At 40.5% G+C, this 25,530-nt stretch overlaps 1 protein-coding gene across 3 annotated transcripts in view; it reads right to left on the reverse strand.

Annotated features, from left to right (window-relative positions):
* The window catches only part of CTCF (CCCTC-binding factor (zinc finger protein)), a 46,420-nt gene that overhangs the window by 20,297 nt on the left and 593 nt on the right, over nucleotides 1-25,530 (reverse strand). For 2 of the 3 annotated variants that reach the window (XM_012730615.1, XM_012730614.1), the window contains exons 2-4: nucleotides 21,079-21,195; nucleotides 19,816-19,928; nucleotides 410-1,199 (exon numbers count right to left, since the gene is read on the reverse strand). In XM_012730615.1, the coding sequence (XP_012586069.1) occupies nucleotides 410-1,190 (781 nt within the window). In that variant the 5' untranslated portion in view covers nucleotides 1,191-1,199; nucleotides 19,816-19,928; nucleotides 21,079-21,195. The remainder of the gene's footprint in view (nucleotides 1-409; nucleotides 1,200-19,815; nucleotides 19,929-21,078; nucleotides 21,196-25,530) is intronic. The other variant, XM_004690469.2, reaches the window with a different exon arrangement.

The raw sequence follows: 25,530 nt of genomic DNA on the forward strand, positions 1-25,530 counted from the left end.
CTTACAGAAGGAATATAGGGAAACCGCCCTAAAGGTCAAAAAATAGAAAAGTGAAACAAAACTTGCAAGCAAACTAGCTCTGAGGCATACAGCAGAGGTAGGGGGAGGGGAAGAGGATGGGCCAAAAAGAATGGGATGAGCACAAGGGACGATGGTGATGGTTCATGGGTGGGGGGATTTCTGGGGACTACATGTAAGTGGTGAAATGAAATACTGTGTGAAAATAAATGACAATGCAAGGGGAAAAAAGTGCTTACTCCGGAAAATCTTTTGACTAGTTAAAAAAGACTGGTAACATACCATAATCTTTAAAATACAAAAATACGGAACATAAAATAACCTGCAAATTCACTGCATTATGTTTTCTCCCAAAATGGCTTAAAGAAAATAGTGGATAAACTCATTTTACCTTTCTTTTTAATTTTAGTTGGTTTTGGAGGCTTCATGTTACCAACCACTTTCTCTGCATTGACTTCTGACAGCAGACCCTCCTGCTGTTCTTCTTCAAAGTCATAGACAGACACATCTACATCTTTGCCCTCTTCTGTGTAACGCAGTTTGCTCTTTTTGGTTTTCTTTGTTTTTTTGGCTGGTGGCTGATAGTCTGGGTCTTTTTGCCACGTAGGATCTTCCTGAGGTGGAAGTTCCCCTTGCTCTAGTGTCTCCACCTCTCCATTGGCTCCCACCTTAACCACTTGAAATCCTTCAGGCAAAGGTAAGGTGTGGCATATCATGGGTTCGCTTTCTGCAAGGCCCTCTTTAGAGACTTCATTCTCATAAGCCCCCTGAAGTTCTTCTACTGAAGTAGTAGCCACAGGTACAGTCACAGGAACAGGTACTTGAACAAGCTGAAGTTCTCCTATATTTATGGGTTGTTCCTCCATATTTACCACCTGCAAGGTTATGATCTGGGTATCGTCCACAGCAGCCTCTGCTTCTGGAGCAACTGTGCCCTCCATTACTTCAGTCTTCATCTGAAGAAGGGTAGGATCGAGCTGTTCCATCATTACCATCTGTACACTGCTATTGACATCCTGGACCACCTCACCCCCATCAGTCTGGTTCTGGGGTAGATGGCAAGTGTCTTCTTCCTGGCCCCCTTCCCGACGTCTCTGGTAAGTCTTTCTCTCCTTTCCTTTAATGAAAGTTTCAGATTCCTCCACGATGGCTTCAACCGCCTCTCCTTCCATTTCCCCTTCCTTTATCAAAGAAGAACACAGATTGCTATTTAAAGTTTGTATATATGAAAAAATACACAATATCTTTCAAAGCCATTGATGAATGAATAGATATCAGTGTTAATATTACAAAAAGATACAGCAGCTAGTATATGCCTCCTGGTGGGAAGACTAAATAGCATCTATGGAACAGTCTTCAAATGAAACAAAAATAAATAAATAAAATCTGAATCTCTAGATTTTACCAACAATGAACAAAAAATTGCTGACAGAGGATGTTAAATTGTACTATATGGATAAAATCAGTGAAATGCAGACTGAAAGAAAACTGCAGGATTAAGTACTGAGTTTCACCTTCAAATAAATCACCAGGAGAAAAAATGGGAAGTAAAGGGAGAACATACATATAAGTGGCTCTCTGCCTCCATGGTCATTTGGCAGAGTCTGGATATTTTTTGGCATTCACTACTAGAGAGGATATGCTACCGACATTTAATGCGTAGAGGTTAGAGTTGTAAACATCCAGTTATGCACAGGTCACTCCCCTACAACTGGGTCCCAAATGTCAATAGTGCTGCGTTTGAGATGCTGATTTATGCAAAAGAGATGTGGCAATTAATCTTAATGCCTGGATTTTCTTTCACTCCTGATTCAAAACAACGAATTTAAAATAAAAAATTAAATCAAACGGATGAGGTGTTTTGATGATAAAGAATTAACAAAACTAGCTTAGATCTTACATATGTCCTACATCTATCAAAACACTGGCAAGGGATCTTTTTTTTTCCTTAAATATTTATTTATTCATACAGAACTGGGGTACAAGGCAGAGGTGCAGGGGCGGTGAGAGGTTTTACCAGAGACATAGGGGGGAACAGAACAGGCAGATCAACGAAGTACACTGCTGAGGGAAGCAGCAGGCAGGTCAGGATAGGTCTGTCGTGCCATGTAGATCACCTCTGAGCCGGGGATGGAACTCACACTGAAGCCACTGTAGCTAGCCTGCTGTGCTGCATCCTAACCCATTGCACCACCAGGGAGGGCCTCGGGATCTTATTTTTTAAGCTCATTCTACTAAAGATAACGTGCACCGTCATCATGTTTTAAGCCAGAAACAGAACTTGGAGTCAAAAGGCTCTTCTATAGCTACTAAATAATACTACCCCTGTGTCATACTATCAACTTGACATCCAAATATCTCACTCCTCTATGACACCATGAGTTTCTGGAGGATAAGGGCTGTGTATAAGTACTTTTTACTCTTAGCACTGTGCCAGGTACATGTCCACAACATATAAAAGAGAAAAAGAAACAAAAATTGGCTAATTCATAGCTTCTGGTTCTTAAGTCTTGTGAGTGCTGAGAGTACCACGACAGCTGAGAATAAAATGGAACTGAACAATCACCTAGTTCATAGCAAAAATGAAGTAACAAACCCAGAAACACATTATGTTCACTCAAAATTAGTATTGGAAGTACTAACTAGTTCTGTAATCTTGCTCTAGTTTGAGGCAAAATTTTTTGCTTCTTCTATTAGACACACCTTTCTTCAATACTTCTGTCAGGCAACTTGACATTGTATGCAAGCCAGTGGTCAGAGAAAACCCTGTGAGTCAAGACTACCTTCAAGGCAACAGATTCCAGTGAGATGGGCAAATGCATATAGACTTACATTCTAGGAGCAACATATACAAAAGCTCAAGATAAAACTAGGTTAAGTTTGAAGAAATCCTCTTAACCAGGTGTGAGATAAAATGCTTCATAAGTATGAAATTTGAGTGGAGCCCTGACATATGGGCATGACATTCAAAGGAAATGTGTGTACTGTGACGGGAAAGGGATTGGATCCTCAGGTAGAATAACATGAGAGAACTGGTCATGAGAAAGAATAAAATAATTGGCTTAAAGCACAAAAAAGGGTAGAAAGAAACAGAAGAGGTACTAGTTTAGAAGGTTTTAAATTACAAAATACAAAGACTGTATTTATGATTGGCAATGGGAAACCATGTCCAGGGAAACTGACTTTACTCATTTCATTAGGAATATAAACTGGTCGCAACCATTTTATTTAAGATTTATTTTTATTTATGCATTCAAGAGCTGAGGTATAGGCTGAGGGGGTGAGAGAAGTCACCAGAGAAAGAGTCAAGAGCAGGACAGGCCGACTTACTAAAATGCACTGCTGAGGGGAGCAGTGGGCAAGAAAAGAGACATCTGCTGTGCCATGTGGATCAGCTCCCTGGCCTGAGATCAAACTCAGGCAGCAATGGCTGGCAACAGCTTGATAACACTTAGACTTCACCCTTGTGCCACCAGGGAAGCCCCTGGCAACCATTTTGGAAAGCAATCTGGATTTACTGTAAAAAACTAAAAAGAGAAATGCCCTACGACCCAGAAATCTCACTGCTGGGCATCTATCCAAAAAAAAAAAAAACCATGAAACCAGAAGCTCAAAATATTATGTGGTCTACAACACTACAACGTTTTTTTTGCAGCATTATAATACAAATGCTAGGATCCTAGAATCTACCTAAGTGCCCAATAAAAAGGATCAGGGGCCCTCCCTGGTGGCACAGCGGGTTAGAGCACAGCACTAAGAAGTCACTTTCTCATGAGTTCGATTCCCGCCTGCCCCAAAGGAGATCCACATGGCGAGGCAGACCTCTCCTAACCCGCCCGCTGCTCCCCTTAGCAGTGTACTTCATTGATCTGCCTGTGCTGGTGAATCCTCTCACCCTCCACATCTCTGGCCAGTACCCCAGTTCTATATGAATAAATAAATCTTAAAAAAAAAAAAAAGGATCAGATTAAGATGTGATATATCCACACAATGGAATACAATTCAGCCATAAGGAAAGACAAAATGTAACAATTTAGTGTCAAATGGATGAAGGTGAAGGAAATTATAGCAAAGCAAGTCCAAGTGAAAAAGACAAATGCTGAACATTTAGTGGATGATTTGACCAAGCCAAAATACTTATAAAAATTACAAAGGCGGGCCCTCCCTGGTGGCACAATGGGTTAAAGTGCAGCGCTGTGAAGTCATCCACAGCCACTGTGGCATGAGTTTGATCCCTGGCTAGCCAGGGAGGTGGCCCACACTACACAGCAGGACTCTCTTGACCCACCCCACTGCTCCTCTCAGCAGTGCAGTGTATTTCAGTGGATCTGTCTGTTCTGCTCCCCACTCTGTCTCGTGAATTCTCTCTCCCACTGCACCTCTGGCCATGCAGAAACAAAAACAAAAAGCCACACACAAGAGATGTCTGAGGTTAAGGTGGTGAAAAGATCAAAATAGCATAATGGATCATGGTGGAAAACATATAAATAAATAAAAGTGTTTTAAAAAAGGAATAAAAATGGTATCAGGTGTTCCATGTGATACACACATGTCAAAGATGCTCACAAAATGTCAGACTACTAATGGTACCTGGTGTATGTGTGTGAGAGGTGGGGATTATTTCAAAATAAAGTGCATGCAAAAGGGAAGCACATATAATAAATATCCTTCTAGCTTTAAAGACCCCCCAGTGTGTGGCCCCAACCTATTCACATTTATCATGTATGGTTCTGCAGCACACTTTTCCCTTGAGTCAAGCCATAAGAATCACAACTGACCCCACTGCCATATTCTTCCAAGACTACTTTAAAAATGATCCTCACTATAAGTAATTTCACATCACCAGTATTGTTAAGACAGATTATTCTCAGAACAAGAATGTTCTATAGAGCATTATCATATAGAAAAATAATGGAAGCTACAAATGTGAGCCACATGTCTCATTTAAAGTTTTCTAGAAGCCATATTTAAAAGGTAAAATTTAATGATCTCTCTTATGTAACCCATTATGTCCAAAATACTGGGTTTAATATATAACCAACATAAAAACAGATATTTTACAATTTTTCTTGGTAACATTTTGAAATCTGGTGTATATTTTTATTTTTAGAAAGATATACTTATTTATACACAAAAGAAGTGGAGTGTAGGGGGGGTGGGGTGTATGAAAGGATTCACCAGAGACAGAGTGGGGAGCAGGGAGCAGAACAAGCAGATCTATTAAAATACAACTGAACTCAGATCAGGCCAGAGTGGTGATAACACAATAGCACTGAGACTTAACCCCTACACCACACCAAGGAGGCCCTGGGTGTGTATTTTAAATTTACAATATACCTTAACTTGAACTAGTCACACTAAATTCTCAAAAGTCTACAGTAGCTAAAGACTACTGTACATACAGCACAGTTCTATACCTCTGTAACTCAAAATATGATCCAAGGATCAGCAGTAATGAAATGACCTTGGAACTTGTTAGAAACATACAATTTCAGACCACAAACTTGACCCAGAGAATTAGAATTTACAACTTAACAGATTCCCAACTGATTTTACATATTAAAGTTTGCAGATACTGTGCAAACTGGTGGTGCAGCCAGTTAAAGTGCAGCACTGCTAAGCTGCAGCCACTTCAGTGCGCGTTCGATCCCCTACCCTGGAGGTGACACACATGGCACTGCAGCCCTCTCCTGTCTCGCCCACTATCCCCTTAATCAATCTGCCTGTTCTGCTCCCCATTCTGACTATGATGAATCCTCTCATTGCCCTGCAACTCTGACCTGTACCCCAGTTCTGTATGCATAAAGAAATAAAATCTTTAAAAGAAAAAAAAGTTTGCGGGTACTACCTTATAGCATTACTTTTCATATGCTTTTTAAATGTTTTCCAGGCCACAAAGATTCCCAAATAAAAACCCTAACAGAGATGATGATAACATCAAATGTTGGAGTTAAGGAACAGAGAAAATTTAGTGATATTCTTGGGTAAAATAGCAAAAGATGAAAACAAAACATTAACAAGTTGTAAATGTTAATGCTGATCCTGCCAGGGAAGGACATATAATCCCAAATTATTTAGATATCTGTAATAATAAATCTAGACGAGGAAAAACAATCTCTCAGCTCTGTGGGATTTGCAACATAGAATAATTTGAGGGTCACAAAAATCCATCCTGTCTCTATCACAAATTTGAGAAAACTTAAAATGTTAGAAACTGCTTATGAATAACCAAGTTCAACCTAAGAGAGGCCACAGAATTATAACCCAGGTAAACTACTAAACTGATTGGTATAAAGGCATACAAATTGAAAACAACTGTGTTGCCAGGGAGCTGAGTGGCAGAGAAGTCTCTAACTGAAAAAATGCATAGCATAAAGTTCACCAACATCAGCCTGTACTCAGGACTTAACTGCATTTGCTTCTGTTTCTAAAGAGAAAAATCAGATACAAAGTACCAAGGAGACCACCACATGACACAGAGGTCTTTCAATCTGCAATCACAGTTTCTCTGCCTAAAGGTATCTATCCATAAGGATGTTTGGCTATCACTTTCAATTCAAAAGCACTAGATAAGGGATGAGGAAACTGTACTCAGTTGCTAATCCATCACTAACAACCAAATGAGGGGACACAAGGTGGGTCACAGTCCTCTGGACCTTGATGTAACACATAAAATTAAACTCTAAAGACCAGATCTTTCCTGGAATCTTTATCATTTTAATTAAAAGAGTAAGTACCTTGGGTGTCTCTATGGTGGGGTAGGGGTTAAATGTCAGAACTGTGAATCTATCAGCAGCCACTGCAGAATTGGATCCCCAACCTAGGAGGTGACACCCACATGGCAGACGCCTCCTGTCTCGCCCGCTGCTCCCCTCAGCAGTGTATTTCAACCAATCTGCCTGTTCTGCTCTCTGCTCTGTCTCTGGTGAATCCTCTCTCACACACACATAATACCTCAACCCCTGGCCTACAGCCCAGCTCTTGTATCGGATTACTCCTTTGTAATTTTTTAAAAAGATTTATTTGTTTATGCATACAGAACTGGGGTACAGGCCAGAGGCTCAGGGAACGTGAGAGAATTCACCAGAGACAGAGTGAGGAGTAGAACAGACAGACTGATGAAGTACTCTGCTGAGGGGAGCAGTGGGGTGAGTCAAGAGAAGTCTGTTGTGCTGCACCATGTGGGTCACTTCCCAGGCAGGGATCAAACTTGCACTGAAAGCAGCAGTGGCTCACTTGCAGTGATGCGCTTTAACTCCGCTGCGCCACTAGGGAGGGCTCAAGTTTAAATAATTCTTTAAATTACCAAAAAAAAAAATGGATGGCAAACAAATCCTGTGGCTTAAATTTACATGAACTTGTTTCAAACTCCCGTAACACAGACAGGAAGAGCACACGTCTGAACTCCAGTCACTGCTCGACACATCTCGTGCCGTCTTCTGCTAAAAAAAAAGACTAAGTGTCTCACTGGTGGCATAGTGCTATCATGCTATCACCACTGCAGCCTAAGTCTGATCCCTAGCCAGGGAGCAAACCCACCCATGACACAGCAGTCCTCTCCTGTCTTGCCCACTGCTCCCCTTAGCAGTGTGTTTCAGTAAATCCACCTTTTCTGCTCCCCACTCTGTCTCTGGTGAATCCTCTCACCTCAAGCACCTCTGGCCTACACTCAATTCTTGAATGCAGTAATAAAAATAAATCTGGAAAAAAAAAAAAGAGTAAAATTTGGGAACATTTTTGGTTGTCATTTGATCTTCTGGGTAGAGGGATGGAGCAGGAGAAGGTTCTCTCAGATTAAGGCAGTATGATACACTTGGAGGTGAGGGGGCTGAAAGAGAGGGAAACCTAAGAACATTTTCCTGCCTTTGCTAACTGGGTGCGTGAGAGGACAGAAAGACTGAGCCTTAACACAAAGGCTCCTAAGGTGTTCCCATATTTCTATGTCATCTACCTGGCCTGCATCCTAGAGCAGCCTGCTAGATCGGCCCTGCCTACTTGTCTCTTCTTTGCCAGCTTTATGCTGTTCAAATCTCTCCCACCTTAAATCTCCCCATTAGCCTCACTTGACAATTTATCAGTATCTATCCTTTCTCCAGTTCCTCCATGTTCAACCACACAGTGGCTGTTTCCACTCCTTTACTTGTATTTTCCATGCTTTGGTTCAACAGTTTGGTCTTCAATAACTATACTAAAATGCTCTGATGCCAGCAATGGCCTCAAGTAGTAAATCCAAAAGACATTTCTGTCCTTATCTGACTTGACAACTCTTTGGAATTCAGAATTCTAGTCCAGGTTTTATCCCCAAATTATGCCAGACCATCAGAAAGCTGGGTCACGTGGCCATATCCCTTCTAGAACTGCTTTCACTAGGTTTTATTTTGGCAGTGTGCCCTTAGCTTACATTAAAGAATAGGTGGGAGAAATTTCATTTGGAGTTACATGCTTGGGAGAAAGCCTTTCTTCAACTAAGGAATGTTTCCCTTTCACTGTGAGAGCTATGTAACAATATTGTGTTACCATTTTTTAAGTAGGCCACAAGGAGATCTATCCTCCCTCCCCCCAAATGATGCAGTAACTTTTTATTCCAACTTGTATTTTCTGAGGTTTAACTTTACAAAATTTATTATTACTATTTTCTACACATTTCTCCAAGTCTCTTGTGGATCAAAGTGGGCTATAAAGAAATTTGGAACTGTACATATATATTCAGTAAGTAGAATATACAAATGTATAGAAAGGTAGAAAGATTGCTAAGAATCATATAAAAGTAAAAATAATCTGCACTCAAAACCTGCAGATTTAAAGATCAAAAAACGCCCAAGAAGCACGCACACACACATGAAAAACTCACTAAATAGGAATACTACAACTCATATCTATGGCTAGAAAGGTCAGTATATAAAGTAAAAAGAATTAGCTTCTTTTACATGGTAACTCTCAATGTTTGAAAAATAAATGATAATGAGGATAAGCAATTAAATTTGTAAAAAGTGAAGGTGACCTATTAAATGCCATAATATAATAAAGCCGTAATACAGTATTATCACAGATGATTAAAACAGGAGAGAATCTAGAAACAACTTCTTGCTTAGAAAAAGTTACTTAAAAGTAATGGTTTTGAAAAGAGGATCATTCAGTAGAGAAGACAAAAAAGGAATCAGAAAAAAAAGCAATTTTAATAAAGCAAATATCAAAATCATTAGACTACTATAGATGAGAAACATTCTATAGGGGAGGAGGAGGGAACAGACTGAAGAAAGTGGGAAGAACACAAGGAACTGGTGGTGATGTGGATGGGTGAACTGGTGGTGGGAATCTCACAGGGAAATCATACATTATACAAAAATGAAGGATGATGTAATGAATATATTTTTAAAGAACATCTTTTAGCAAAAGATGCCAGAAAAAAAGTAACTATTTGGAGGAAAAAACTGAGTTATATATTTGTTTTTAAGAAGATTTATTTTTTATTTATGGATACAAGAGCTGGAGTGCAGGCCAGAGGTAGAGGGTGGGTGAGAGGAATCACCAGAGACAGACTACAGGCAGACTGAATGAAAGACACAGAAGGGGAGAGCAGAAGGGGCAAGACAGGAGAGGTTTGCTGTGCCAGGTGGGTCAGCTCCCTGGTCAGAGATCGAACTCCTGCTTCAGTGGCTGCTGACAGCTTCACAGTTCTGAGACTTAACTTGAACCACCAGGGAAGCCCTGAGTAATACATTTAATCTTTTTAGAACATATTCTATTGTGATATGAGATAGAAACTTGAAAAATACCAGTGATCAGTCTTATCTCAGAATGAAGAAGACTTTGAGATTAGACGCATAGGTAATAGAAGTGGGAAATTACTGAAATTTTGACTACCTTCAAGTAAAGAAATTTTGTGACCAAAAACATATAGAAAAAATTAAAAAGAAAATGGTCAAGCAGCTTTCTTTTTTCTAGGTCTTTACATTAAAATATGGTCTTCATCTAGGAGAATGAAAAACCTATGGCAGTATTCTGCTACAGGGAACATTAAGTGCCATTATTACAAGGGAAAAAACAATTTAAAAAAAGTGATCAGTTTCTTCTGAGAATAAAAGGAAAAGCTAAGTGACTTTTATTAGATGCAGGACACTAGCCAAAAATAATAAAAATTATTCAACCTTCTGCAGCAAAAGTGAGGTTTAAAAGTCAAGATAAAATAACCGTTTGAATGAGAAGCCCACGGGGATTACAACTGAGATGAAAAATGCACAAAATTATGTAAAAATAAACTATTATTTTAAAAAAATAACCATTTGATTCTGCTTTTCCTGAAGATATATTTACCATATCTTATCTGAGAAATTAAGAGACGTGGAAGCAAATCATCATGGCCATTAATACTGTATAAACAAGTACCAGAAAAGCTGCAGACTACAATAAAGAGAATGACTTAGTCTGAGAAGCAGAAACTATTGGTGACCACGTATTTCAAGGTGATGGGAAACAAAAGCTGTATTTAATGTGAAGTAGCATCTATTTAGTTATAGGTATACCTCTTTTTTCTCAGTTTTCTGCCATTGTCTTTATTTTTTAAAAAAAGATTTTATTTATGCATGCAAGAACTGGGGTACAGCCCAGAGAGGGAGAAGAAAGGATTCACCAGAGTCAGAGTGGGGAGCCTACGGCCAGACAGATGAGATCTGCAGTGCCCTGTGGGTCAGCCCGCTGGCTGGAGATTGAACTCGTGCTGCAGTGACTCCAGATAGCTTTGTAGTGCTGTGCTTTTAACCTGCTGTGCCACCAGGGAGGGCCTTCTGCCATCATCTTTAAAGAGCAGTGAGTACTCTGTGTGTGTGTGTGTGTGGTGTGTGTAGAAAAAGTTAAAATAAAATTTCATTTTATGTAAAAAAAGTTTGGAGCATCCCAGATTTTGTTAAGAATTACTCTCTCAAATTTCTAATACTAAAAGGTACAATCGAAACTAAACAATTATTTAACAGCTACTTGAAAAAAAATCCAAGGAAGTTTGAGTCTAAGAAATATACACTAAGAAAATCTGTGGAATGACAACAGTGAAAGTACCGTGGAAGGAGCTAAGAGTTCTTTTGCCACAAAGAGTAAGAAATGCTAAACTAACATTTTTTTCATCAAAAGGTGCCTGATGTTGTATACACTGGCATGAAGTTTCTTTATAACTACTAAATACAAAACAATACCCAAATTGCTCCAACTGCGGAGGCACAGGAGCGCCTCATCTGGCAGTAATAAATAAAGACAGAACAAAAAGCAGTAAAGTTCAATGATGCTGTAGGGGTTAAATATATTTCCTACCACTGGGCATAAAGATGCTGAAATGGGTAAAGAGCAGTTTCAAGGAAATCAATTAGTCAAGGCTGAATTAGTCAAGTTAAAAAATGATGAGACAGACCTTGTCAGCAAGCTATAGTAGCGTGGCACCCTCAGAGGGAAGAGTAACTGGGAAAACTTAAATATGAATGGAGTTAAACAATTTTTTTTGTAAGAGAAATTCAATGTAACTAAGAATTCTACTAATCCATCTCAAATGCATTACTGTAACCTAGTTTCAGAGGCCATGTTCTAGCTCCTCATAGAGGGCACTCTATTTATTTTACTTATTGAATATATAGATACAAAACAAAACAAAGGTATCTGGTAGTCTCAAGTTAGTGCCACAGCACAGACTGGAGGCTGCCTCCCAAGCACATGATGTCTCTCTGCTTTCTACAGCCTGAGAGACACTTGCTGGCGTGAGCAACCTGATGCCTCACTTCTTGTTTTCCCAAGGGTGACTGTCAGGGACCACCAGATTCTTTGCTCCAGGCTCATATACATCAAATCAGATCAGGTCCCCTGTCTTTGGAGCTGTCTGGCCAATCTATGACCTTGAATGTTATAAAAAGAAAATACACACACACACACACACACACAACTAGAATTTATACAACATCTATTGATATGGAGCCAACTCTACCAGAGCACCCCTAAACATGAGTCATCTTAGAATCACCTGGTGAGCTTCAAATATATATAGGTATTAGGTCTCCCTGGTGGCACAAGGGGTTAAGTCTCAGCACTATGAAGTTACTGGCAGCCACTGCAGCACCAATTCAATCCCTGGCCAGGGAGGTGACCCACAGGTGCAGCAGACCTCTCCTGTCAGTATATTTCAGTCAACCTGCCTATAATACTTCCCCACTCTGTCTCTGGTGAATGCGCCTCACATCCCTGTACCTTGTATGCATTAACAGATAAAACAAACCTTTAATATAGATAGACAGACAGACAGATCCCAAAGATCTGATTCAGTAGGCCTGGGGTGACAAGAGACCTTAGTTCAAAAGGTTGCAGATGATTGTAATATGCAATCTCCTCGGAAGTGACTGACCTAGAATACAATACAGGTGGACAAGGGGCCTCCCTGATGGCAGTTTTGCCCGCTGCTCCCCTCAGCAGTGTGTTTCAGTGTATCCATCTGTTCTGCTCTCCACTCTGTCTCTGATGAATCCTCTCACCCCATTCCCGGCACCTCTGACCACACCCCAGTTCTTGTATGCTTAAGTAAATATATCTTTAAAAAAGAATACAGGTGCACATATATCCAAGCTACTCAAATACCCATCGTTTTCTTATTTTACTTTTTAAAAAAGATTAATTTCTTTATTTATTGTTCTATATATATAAAAAAAAAAGATTTATTTATTTATTCCCGCTGGCCAGGGGATCAAACTTGAGCTGAAAACGGCTGTGGCTAGCTTTATAGTGCTGTGCTTTAACCTGTTATGCCACCACAGAGGGCCCTTTAGTTTTCTTATTATAACACTGTTTTAATTCTTTAGAAGTACAACAGAAGAGTTGTTTTACTCACTTAGATAACAATGTACAAAGCCCACCTCAAAAATAAAGCAATAATGGGATATATGATTCAAGTTCTAAAGTTTTCACCTCTATCATGGTGCCACCCACCAATATAAAATCTCTCTCTAGGTGGTAATGGGCAAGCTCACATAGGACAGAAGGAAAAAAGAAAGAGAGAGAAGGTCATTTGGGAGAGAGTGAATCAGTATTTTGCAATCATCTCGGTGACCACATGATCATTGCTCTGTACCTTACTTCGCACAAATAAAGGCTATTTGGTAGTACTAAGACCATTTTTCTTAGATAAAAGGGTGTTCTGTAAGCAGAAGCTAAAAGCTTTAATTCAACAATGCACACTTACGCCAAAGGCATAGTAATAGTGGCTATATTATATCTCTGAACAGAGATTAAGAAATAGTATTTTAAAAAGAGAAATCCTTAGTGAGTAAACAGAATAGTAGCACAAGCTATAGTTAACCGTTACAATGTTATTCTGCAGACAGAACAAAAGAAATATGAAACCCAGAAAAGGGAAAAACGTGTATAGGAACAGACATAAAGAAGGAACAAATGTGATCTTGAGCTAATATTACACTTTAACAACCAGTAATTTATCACTTGTCCTTAGAATATAAAAACATTTAAAAAAAGGGATCTAGGCAATAGCTTAACTATGAAATTTGGGGCTAAATACTATTTATATATACCCAAAGACCGTGTCTGTCAAGGCCAGAAAAGAAAAAATATATAAAAGAAAATTCATTCCAAAAAGGAAAACAGGGCCTCCTTGGTGGCACAAGGGGTTAAGTCTCAGCATTATGAAACTACAGGCAGCCACTACAGCCAGGGAGTTAGCCCACATGGCATGACAGACATCTCCTGCCTTAGCCCCTGCTCCCTTCAGATCTATGTCAGTAGATCCGCCTTTTCTGCTCCCCACTCTGTCTCTGGTGAATCCTCTCACCCCCTGCACGACTACTGTGTACTTCAGTCGTTGTATGCATAAATAAATCTTTAAAAAGTAAAAGGAAATCAAGTTACTAATACAGTCTTTTTTTCTCTTCTAAGATTTATTTATTTATGCCTACAAGGACTAGGGTACTGCTGCAGTGGCTGTGAATAGCTTCATAGTGCTGTGCCTTACCCCTCTGTGCCATCAGGGAGGGCCCTATCCTACCTACACCTTTTTTAAGGTTATCAATTAGGTTGATCTTATAAGATAGTAAGGGATTAAGAACCACCCACTTCTTGACTTGAAAAATCAGACAGGAAAAACAATTTGCATAAAGAGAAGCTGAACAAAATCAAGGAGCAAAAGCTAGTTCTCCACTTGAAAGCTCCCTTGCTTGAAGGTCAGAAATTAGATCCTTCAAAATCTATTTAGGGGCCCTCCTTGGTGACGCAATGGGTTAGAGTGCAGCACTGCAAGCTGGCTGCAGCCGCCTCAGTGTGAGTTCAATCCCCGCCCTGAGGTGACCCGCATGGCGCAGCAGACCTCTTCTGACCTGCCTGCTGCTCCCCTCAGCAGTGTATCTTGTCAATCTGTCTGTTCTGTTCCTCACTCTGTCTCTGGTGAATCCTCTCGCCACCCCCACACCTCTGGCCTGTACCCCAGCTCTGTTTGCATAAATAAATAAATCTTTTTTAAACATCTGTTTAGATGAAAATTATATATACCATCTTACTGAGTGGCATTTACATCTGCAGTTTAAAATTTTTTTTTTTTTTTTAAAGATTTATTTATTTGTGCATACAGAACTGGGGTACAGGCCAGAGGCTCAGGGGCGGTGAGAGGCTTCACCAGAGACAGAGTGGGGAACAGAACAGGCAGATCGACGAAGTACACTGCTGAGGGGAGCAGCGGGCGGGTCAGGAGAGGTCTGCCACACCATGTGGTCACCTCCAGGGCAGGCGGGAATTGAACTCATGCAGAAGCGGCTTTAGATTCTCAGTGCTGTGCTTTAACCCGCTGCGCCACCAGGGAGGGCCTTAAAAATTTTTTTAATTTAATTTTTTAAATTGTTACACAATAGACACAAATGTCAGATGTAATTTACCAAGCTCCCTCCATTAGAGCTTTTTTTTTTTTTTTTTAAAGATTTATTTATGCATACAGAGCTTGGGCACAGGCCAAAGGTGCAAGGGATGTGAGAGGATTCACCAGAGACAGAGTGGGGAACAGAACAGGCAAACTGACAAAGTACCCAGCTGAGGGGAGCACAGGTAAGACAGGAGAGGAGAGGTCTGCTGCACCATGAGTCATATCCCCTCCCCCACACACCATGCTCAAGTGACTGCAAGATGCAGCTAGCTTCAACAACCCATTGTGCCACCAGGGAGGGCCCTCCATTAGAACATTTTAAAGGAGAAGTGCCCAAAGTCAGGGTGTGAGCACCTTTATAATATTTGTATAACACCCCCCAGTCACCCATGAACACAGAACATCAAGATTTCTGCTTTTCTTCAAAAGTCCTAGTGTTTTATCTACCACTTTCAAACTAAAGAGGATTTCATTTCAGTATAAAATATGCTTAGAACTATAGCTATACACTTGACAGCATAATCTACTTAACTATTAGCTAAGATGTAGCTTATCTAGAAGTCATACAATCAGCAAATATCTACTAATAACAAAAACAGGATCAAAAGGGTTTCTAAATGAACATGCCTTGAAATCTGTGCACTCAAATTTACAACTGGCTCTCCCTCACAAAAATTTATATTTATTTTAGAAGTAATTCAATAATGGGGAACAGGAAAAATGAAGCACTTAAGACAAAACGCTGGGGCCAGTGGGGGCTGCTGTACCCAAAAGAACAGGTTAAAAAAACTAAGCACAGACAGTAAGGAAGTATGGCCCTAGTAATGTGAAATAATGTAGGGTGTCTACCAGGCAAAATATTCACATCAAATATGAACAAGGATTACAAAAGAGGATACAGTATTCCAATAACTCAACAAAACAAAATTAGACAAACAGCAATTCTGTTGACATCTTCTCCCTTAAACCAGGTCACCACTGCATTTTTCCTAGACAATAGTACAGTGGCCTCCTAACCAGTTTCCCAGCTTGCTTTTCCCTTCCTTACCACCCATCTCCACATAATGGCTACAGATTTCTAAAAATGTAAATCCATTATCAACCAAATTTCCCTTCTGAAACCTCCAGCATTTTAAAAATTCTTAGGTTAAAGCAAACACTTTCAGCTGGCCTATAGGACCCTTTATAAACGGTCTATCAATACATCTGCATCCAGCCTCATATACTGTCTGAACTGCCTTTAATGGTCAGAATATTCCTGGCTTTTCTTCTCCTGACTGGGCCTTGGTATATATCCTCTTCTTGAAATAGACAAGCAATTTAACTTCCACAAAGTTACCCTACAGATATACTAATACATGTGCCCAGTAGCAAGAAGGTATCCACTAGAGCATCTTTTTCCTAATAGCTAAAGATTGAAAACTACTCAAATGTCCAGAAAAATGTTTATAATATGCTACCACTTATTTATGCATGCACAGAATTTTCTGAAAGATACATGAAAAACAGAATTATTTATCACCTCTGGAGAAGAAGCTGAAGTATCAGAGGTAGAAGTTTTCACTTTACCTAGTTGTACTGTTCGGAATCCACTCTCCCTTCCCCCATATGGTTGTACAGAATACTTGTGAAGCACAATTATATTTTAAAATTACATTATATGGGTACTTTGCTGGTGGATGTGGTGACATACATCTGAAGAAGTACAAAACTAAATCATATAGTGTTTATAAAGCAATGTTATCTCAGTTTAAAAATACTGTATTATATGTACATGTCCTTTTATAACAATGGGCCTCCCTGGTGGCACAAGGGGTTAAGTTTCAGCAAAGATAAGAAGCTATGAGCAGCCTCGATAGCATGAGTTCGATCCCGGACCAAGGAGTTAGCCCACATGGCACAGCAGATCTCTTCTGTCTCACCTGCCCACTGCTCCTCTCAGTAGTGTATTTCAGTCAATCCATCCGTTCTCCTCACTGGGTCTCTGGTGAAGTCTCTCACTCCCCCCCAGCCTCAGCTCTTGTATGCATAAAAAAAAATCAATCTTCAAAAAAAAAAAGCACAGGTTAAAAAAATAAGGAACCCACCAAACTGTTAAAACGGCTTACTTCTAGGGAAAGAAGAGTGAAAAGAATTAAGTTCTAGTATTTAATTCATCTAAAAAATGAAACTAAACATTAATTGGAAGACAAAAATTCTGAAGATCAAATTTAAGTAAAGGAGGTTTCAAGAATTCTCTGCAACTTCAGATCTCTGTAACACTGGAACAGATATACGGCTTCCAGTAGCCTCCTCATCTGTACTTCTACTACAGTATTCTAGAAAGGTCCTCAAATCTCAAGAAGTCTAACCTACTGCCAGAATAAGTTAGGTGAAAACTCTTTATCACTTCACTGTATTTATGAAAAATCTTTAGTACTATTTCCAGCTAAACTGGATTCCTTTTTCCCTTTGAAAATTATTCCACAACATGGGGAAGAAAAAATTTACTTAAGCAAGAACACAAACCTTTACCTTTTACCTAAACATTCTTGTTTATGTCCATAGCTACCTCCCCATCCACGCATATTTAACCATTAGAGGACTTGCCAAAGGCCACATAGCTATCAAACTACACAATCCTACACAAGAAATCATACTGTGCATACCATCTGATTATCTATTTTTATGTAGTATGTCTCATACATCTTTCCATTTCAATATATGTCTGCATGCAATAACAGTTGGATGACATTCTATTATATAGATGTATTATAATTTAACCAAACCCCTAATGTGAAATATTGTTGTCTCCAAATTGGTATTTTTTTTTTTTTAAAGATTTATTTATTTTTGCATACAGAACTGGGTGGAGTACAGGCCAGAGGCTCAGGGGCAGTGAGGGGCTTCACCAGAGACAGAGTGGGGAACAGAACAGGCAGGTCGATGAAGTACACTGCTGAGGGGAGCAGTGGGCGGGTCAGGAGAGGTCTGCCACGCCATGTGGTCACCTCCGGGGCAGGCGGGAATTGAACTCATGAGAAGCAGCTTTAGATTCTCAGTGCTGTGCTTTAACCCGCTGCGCCACCAGGGAGGGCCCAAATTGGTATTTTTATCAAATTAAAAAATGGAGAGGGAGGGGGAGGGAGAAGGGAGAGGGCACTCCCTGGCGGCACAGCGAGTTAAAACACAGCACTAAGAAGGTAAAGCCACTGCAGCATGAATTCAATCCTCACCCCAGAGGTGACCACATGGCGTGGCAGACCTCTCCTGACCCTCCGGCTGCTCCCCTCAGCAGTGTACTTCATTGATCTGCCTGTTCTGCGCCCCACTCTGTCTCTGGTGAATCCTCTCACCACACCTGTGCCACTGGCCTGTACCCCAGTTCTGCATGCATAAATAAATCTTTAAAAAAGAAAACTATTTATTTAGCCACAGCTGTGGGGGAAAGGGTGTGGGGGTGCGGGTGTGCAGTGAAGATTCACCAGAGACAGGATGGAGCAGAATAGACAGATACAAAGAAATACACTGCTGTGACAGGAGAGGTCTGCCGCGCCATGTGGGTCAGCTCCCTGGCCAGGGATTGAACTCGTGCTGCAGTGGTTGCTGATCGCTTCATAGTGCTAAGACTTAACCTCCTGGGCCAACAGGGAGGCCCCTACTTTTATTTTAAAATAACTTGTATGACTTGTATAAGAAAACCAACAGTTACCTAACCCTCACACTACTAGTTTCTAATTTTGTCTGGAAGCGTTGTGATGTCTGTTTATAGTAACTTTCCAAAAACTTCACTTAAAAAATTACTTATCAAGTTCTTACTATAATATGCCAGGTTTTCACTGGATTTTTGCTCACTTGTACTCTACAGTAGTTTAGAGTTGTGTACTAAGTTATTAAAAAATCTTCATAAGCATTTTGACTTTCTCAGCTTCTTTCACCAACTCCTGTGATTGACCATCCCTCCTTGCACCCTTGAGCGCACTTTTATCAGAGCACCAACAACACTTATAAGGCCTCTTGCCTTATCTCAAGATCTCAGGAAAAGAATCTTTTTCTATTCATCTTTGAATCTTCAGTATCTAATGCAGTACTTAGCACAAAGTAGAAAGGCAAGTGTTCAAAGCATTTAATGAGTACATTACCAGAGTTCAATAAATACCACAGATATTTAGAGCAATCTAAAACATCTGGGTTGATCCAACTTATATCACATCATCAGAGAACATGATATTTCAGTCTATATAGAACCAGTCAGGTTCAAATGCAAAACCTATATTCAAAAGGCATGAATTATCAATATAGAAATCATAAATCTTAAGTGCCACTTACATTAAAAGCAATATATTTGCAGTATTTTAATCATCAAACACAAAATTGTTAAGAATAGTTGCTTTGAAGAATGATCTTAGGAATCACAAGGCCTATAGTTTGGGATTTGGCCAATTTTATAACTCTCATACTTGAGTAGAGGGGAACAAAGTCAATATAAATTGCTAATCAATGTTAATTATTAATTACACTTGAGTTAATATGGTATTTGTTTTGATAATTCTGTCTTATAGAACTTAGTTTTAGATCTGGTATTATTTACTGCTGCTTCTTTTAAAATTATAATTCTTAAATCTTTGGAATGGAATTGATGACTATTTTTGCTTTGACTCAGTCATTTAGAACTGCCTACAATCTGTACAGAGTTCCGCCTGCTCGAAAGAGGAAGAGGCATACAAGCAAATAGCATCATTGTGATACAATCTATCTTCCACAGAATAGTTTATCAGATGTCTTAGTGTAGTCCCTATACAGAGTGCTTCCCAATCCCAGGAAACCACACCCCATTTTGTTGAAGACCTGTGTTACCCTGGACAGTCGTACTGTGTTCACATTCTGCCAATATGTATTTATTTTAAGATAAAAAATTTTAAATCACTTACCAGTTAAATCACTTAACTTACGGCCCCCTCAATGAGCACAACTGAAGCTCCAAGAAGATGGGTCATGTTTATCTTGTGGCTTCAAGTACCCCGGAATCATAGCACTTTGTACCCTAAGGGTATTCACATCCCAGTTTGAGAAACAGGGATCTAAGTAGTTAAACTAGCCATAACACTTAAAAAGTGAGTAACATGTTCCTACAATCCCATTCCCAAATTCTTAAGGCTAGTTTTTTTCAATAGCTTTTCAAATCAGTACTATTTCTCTTTTCAGCAGCTCTTCAGTATGCACTCTGTTATCACGGCTCCTACAAGAACCTGCAGGCACAAGTTATTTCTACGGCCACAGAATACTAGCACATAGGCCATGTCCTTCCCATCTACTGATCTGAAGATCAGTTGTGTTTCCACTACTAGGAAAAGTAGTGAACCAGGCACAAATTGTTAAGAAAAATCTCACTAGTCACTTACGCGATTCATTCATTAAATTTATTTAATCTCAGCATATGTAAACCCCACCTCTATACTCCTACCTTTTACATTAAGTGCAAGTAAGTTACTTTCACTTTTTTGTAAAGGACAGAAAGATTTCTGGTACCCCAAAAAGAGAATTTTCATACCTAGAATCCTACTTTGTTTATGAAATTCCAACAGCTAATGAATCCTAACCTATACAAGGCCTATTTCAAGTTCTCTAAAATGTCCATTATATTTATAACAAATACTACAGGCTAATGTAAAACTTAAGTGTCTCTTTCAACGGTTACTTACATACTGATAACTCTCTCTCTTTTTCTCTCTCATGCAAACATGGGTCATCAGCTAGGCTAACTCACTAAGTAAAACAATTTTAATTCAGGATACCAGCTTCCTCAAGAACAGGATTCATTTGGTCCTTTATCAAAATAACAAAATGCACAGACAATGGACTTTTATGGTGACCTGCCAATAAGTGAAAATACATACATTCCAAGAGAGGCAACAACCATTTCCACGTACATGCTCAGAATACTACTTAATGCTCTGTAGTCAGGGCTACTCTCTCACAAGCCATGACTGTAGGAATAGAAAGATTATGTAATGTTGCTCAATGTCACCAGGCAATGTGGCAATGCACAGGACTCTTCTACAGCCCATCTGTATGTTCTCTGTCACCCAGCCCTGCACCCCTATACCCAAGAATGATCCACCAAATCTTTCCACACCCTAGGAGGGTTTTTCTTAGTCCCATTTTTAAAACCAAGAAATGGAAAGAACATTTACCTCTCCGTGGCTGCAAAGTCAGTTTGAAGAAGAAAAAAAGAACCCAGTTCTCACGCTCCTAGTCAACAATGTGCCCACTAGTGCATCTCGTTCTCTGGCCCCACGTCTGTGATCATTCTAAAACAGAAGCACAAATCATTTCATCAACACTATATATACACATCTGTACAAAGCAAAATGAAGACAAACTTAAAAGACAGGTTACATAGAAAAAATATGTATCTATTAATGCCAAAGTACAAACTGAGGCATTCCATAAATGTCTGCTAAGCCAAAAAGACATTCACTTTTTTAAAAATTTGCTAAATAAAAGACTGATATTTGTAAATTATGAAAACAATACCTCACTATGATCTTACAACCAAATATGACAAATGCATGAACTACCAAAAATTAATTCTGAGATACAGGAATAATCCTTCGATAGTTTACTTCCTTATCTTCAGCAAATAGTGGCATTACTGTTTAACATCACACATAAAAACTTTTTTATTTTAATAAGGGAGGAAGCTTTCACTAACCGCTGAGAACCCTAGAAGCACAGCAATAAAATACTTTAGTCAGATAATGGAACACCTTGTTAGCTGACAATTTTCTCCCTAAATTACAAATAAATGAACTATCAAGCTTCAGGCAATAGAGTGGAAACTTAACTCCAAAGGAAGGTAAATTAAAAGAGTGAAAAGAAACTCCAAAGTAAAATGAAAGAGCTATATTTGAATTAAGTTTTCACAGAATTTAGTACTTAAGGTACAACAAAGAGGGTATCCATTTCATAATTACCTAACACCCACAAAACTAAACTAATGTAACATTTTCTTAGATGAAGCTAAAGAAAAGTTTTCTCTGCTGAAAGGCAATCCATAACAATATAAATGATTTGCATCATAATTTAAGAAACACTTTATACTTGGGTCCATATCGTGTCACTAGCAGACCCAAAGGGGAGGGAATGTTAAGTCCCTGAAAATAATAAGGGTGAACAAAAATGAAGATAGAGCCTAGAAAAAAAATCATTCTTGGGGACTATTCTGTAGACTACGTTAGCAGACTACATAAGCAATGACACATTTTTGCACTCACTGAGAAAATGCCAGGTAAGACCTGAAAGACAGCTACTAGAGAAAACTTCAGGGTGTTCAAAAACAAATGATATAGTAAGCCAAATCTACACATTCAATTGGGAAGTAAAGTCTTCAATGTTTTAGATTACCAACCATTATTGTTTTCTTTCTAAATCTGTAAGTCTTAAAACTATGACAAATCTCAGTTGTTTGAAGAGAAACTTAATTTTTGGCAAAGAAAAAAAGTCTAAATAATTTGGAACCAAGGCAGGTAAGTAAGGTGGACAGATGGTCAAACAGGGTTCTGGTTTAAAAAATAAATTGGTGGGCCTCCCTAGTGGTGCAGCATTAAAGTCTCCAGCACTATCAAGCTACTGCTGGCAGCCCAAGTTCAGTCCCCAGCCAAGGTGACCCACATGGAGCAGCAGCGGACCTCTCCTGTCTCACCTGCTACTGCCCTCAGCAGTGTAGTTCAATCTGCTTGTTCTGCTCTACTGTCTCTGGTGAATCCTCTCACCCTCTGCACCTCTAGCCTACACTCCAGTTCTTGTATGCATAAATAAATAAAAGTAAATCTTTAAAAAGTAAAAAATAAAATGGAGCTTATGAGGTAGATGATGTAGAGTGGACATGATGCCAGCAACATCCCTGAAGCAAAACAAGTCTCTAGGGAAGGGAGACTTTCTGCCAGCAGACACCACTGTGCAAGGTCCTGCCAGAGAATTGCTCCTTAGAGGCCTAGTCACCCACAGGTGGCCAAGGAATCCCCCAAGCCACACAGTGAAGTCCTAAGTGAGTACCCCCATTCTTCTACCCTTTAAAACAAACCCTTAAGCTCTTGAAGAATTCTGAATGCATCTGAAGGATAACTTTTACTTCTAAATGGCCTTATGTAGGCTATATGGACTCCTAATGAGAACTTTTACAACTACTCTTTTAAAGTAGGCAGAATTTTTTTTAAGATTTGTTTATTTAAGCGTACAGAACTGGGGTCAGACAGGAGGTGCAGAGGTGGTGAGAAGATTTACTAGAGACAGAGTTGGGGAGCAGAACAGGCAGACTGACAAAGTACACTGCTGAGGGGAGCAGGGGTGAGACAGGAGAGGTCTGCTGCACCCTATGGGTCAGCTCCCCTGCTAGGGATCAAACTCATGCTGAGGTGGCTGCAGCTAGCTTTGCAATGTTGCTGTGCCTTCCCATTGTGCCACCAGGGAGGGCCCAGGATTTTCTTATGTATGAAACAGTCCTGTTGTAACTGTCCTAATACTACTGACTCAAGTAATAAATTCCTTTGGGTAAACTTATTTGCTCTATACATTTACTTTTCCAATAAAAATGAAGCATGAATCCTAACACAAAAGAAATTTCAAAAGACAGCACTCTGTGAACAAGATCTATACCAAAAAGCAGCATAAGTGATCTATGAGAAGACCAAGAAGCTGATGTCTGCATATAGCACAACTGAATCAAGAAGCAAAATAAAGTCTGTGGCGCACATAATGCTAACCTGTTTAAAGAAACTTTACCTCTAGCTAACAGACCTGCTGTATTTTACCTTGTAACTCACGAGGAGCGTATTTTAATAAGTAAAACATGCCACTCGCCATCAACAATTTCAAAAGGAAAATAAAATCACAAGAACACAAAACACACACACAAACCCACAAGTGTACAAAAGGCTGAATGTACTAAGACAATGAGGATGGGTCTATTCCCGAGACTGACACTTTATCAACACCACTACGTTTAGTAACTTAGTACAATTTTATAGTGGAGGAGAGGGTGAAAGAACATTTTATAGGGTTCAAGAAGGGGGTGCTGAGAGGCTGGCAGATGGAAGCAGATTGCTGCAATATCCTACACACTGAGGTCCCACATAGTGGACAGGACAACTGCGTTTAGCCTAACAGGCTGTTTTAACTTCCTCATAAACTTAAAAGTAGCATTTCTCCAGCCACCTCTGCCCCCAAAGGGGGAGTTAATCAAGACTTCGCTCCAGATATCCGACTTGATAAATGAACTGTTGCAAGACACTGTATTAAAGTACTGGAATATTTGAGGAAACGAATAAAGAAAACTGGAAATTCAACAGGAAGTTTTTGAATGAAACAGGAAGACTTAAGAACTGAATGAATTTAAATACATGCCCTGATTTAACTTCTTTTGCCACCAAAAAGAATGTGGAATTTTAACTTTCCCAGTCGATCTAAACTCAAAGAAACATGAAAACGGCAGTATTGGAATGTTTACTTAATGCTGAACTCAGGGTTACAGGAAGTCTACTACTAAAGAGTAGTTACATTGGGCGTAGATATTTATAAACCATCTGCAGCTAGTGACCCAAGATTCAATTACAACATCAACCATGGGCAAATTACCAGTGAAGTCAAGAATAAATTCATTTTGCTCTACTGGCGCTTTCGACCGGGTTGCACAATCCCGGGGCAGAACTGCCTAGCCCTAGAGCATCAGGTATTAAGTATTGAAATAAGTTAGCATGAGGGTATTATAAAGCGAGAGGGAAACTCATGGGTCGCTCGAAATTACTTAGCAAGCCCATAATCTCGAATTCAGTGATCTGACAGGCCACCTGAGATCGGAGTAAAATTAAGTTTTGAACCCTTTGAGATCGCTTAGCTCACAAAGTCAGGTTGCAACCACGGCATGGAGCCCGACCATGGCTGGAGAAAAACTCCTTGGTGTGAAACTCATGTCTTTTGCCGCCCATCGTTAAGGGGTGGCACCGATCAAGTCCGGCGAGGAGCCCGGGCGCAAGTTTGGGGGCGCAATGGGGCCTGGCGGGGGCGGCGAGCGCGCGTCCCCCCGCCCGCTCAGGCGGCGTCGAGGCGCGAGCAGCTCAGCCAGCCTTGCAGAGGGAGCTCTCGGCAGCTCTGGGGTCCCTCTGCTCGCAGCCGCTGCAGCGCCGCCTGCGCCACTCGGCGGAGACGGAGACCAGCGGCAGCGACGCGCGGACCAGGAGCGACCGCCGAGCAGCCGAGCCACGGAGGACGCTCGCAGAGCGGCCGGGTAGGTTCCGGGGACCCGGAGGGCTGGAGGATGGGCAGCTGAGAGATGTCGGCCGGCGCCCGACACCCATACTGCACGGAGACCCGGTTGCGCGCGCTCGCTCGCAGCGGGTCCGGGGCCCTAGAACCAAGCGGGTGCGGAAGCCGGGGCGCAGAGATCGCCTCTCGGCTGAGGCCACCCGCCGCGGGAGGGGCGGAGGGCAGAGGGCGGGCCGCGGCAGGGCGATCGGTCGGGCCAAGAGCCGGCCTCGAGGGCAGAGACAAAGGAAGGAAAATGGAGTCGCCGGCGCGCGGGCCTCTATTGCCGCCGCCGCCGAAGGCCTAGCGCGCCGCCAACAGGGAGGCCTAGCGGGCGGGTGGGG

The sequence above is a fragment of the Condylura cristata genome, unplaced genomic scaffold (assembly GCF_000260355.1).
Source record: "Condylura cristata isolate star-nosed mole 26May11 unplaced genomic scaffold, ConCri1.0 scaffold00028, whole genome shotgun sequence".
NCBI lineage: Eukaryota > Metazoa > Chordata > Mammalia > Eulipotyphla > Talpidae > Condylura > Condylura cristata.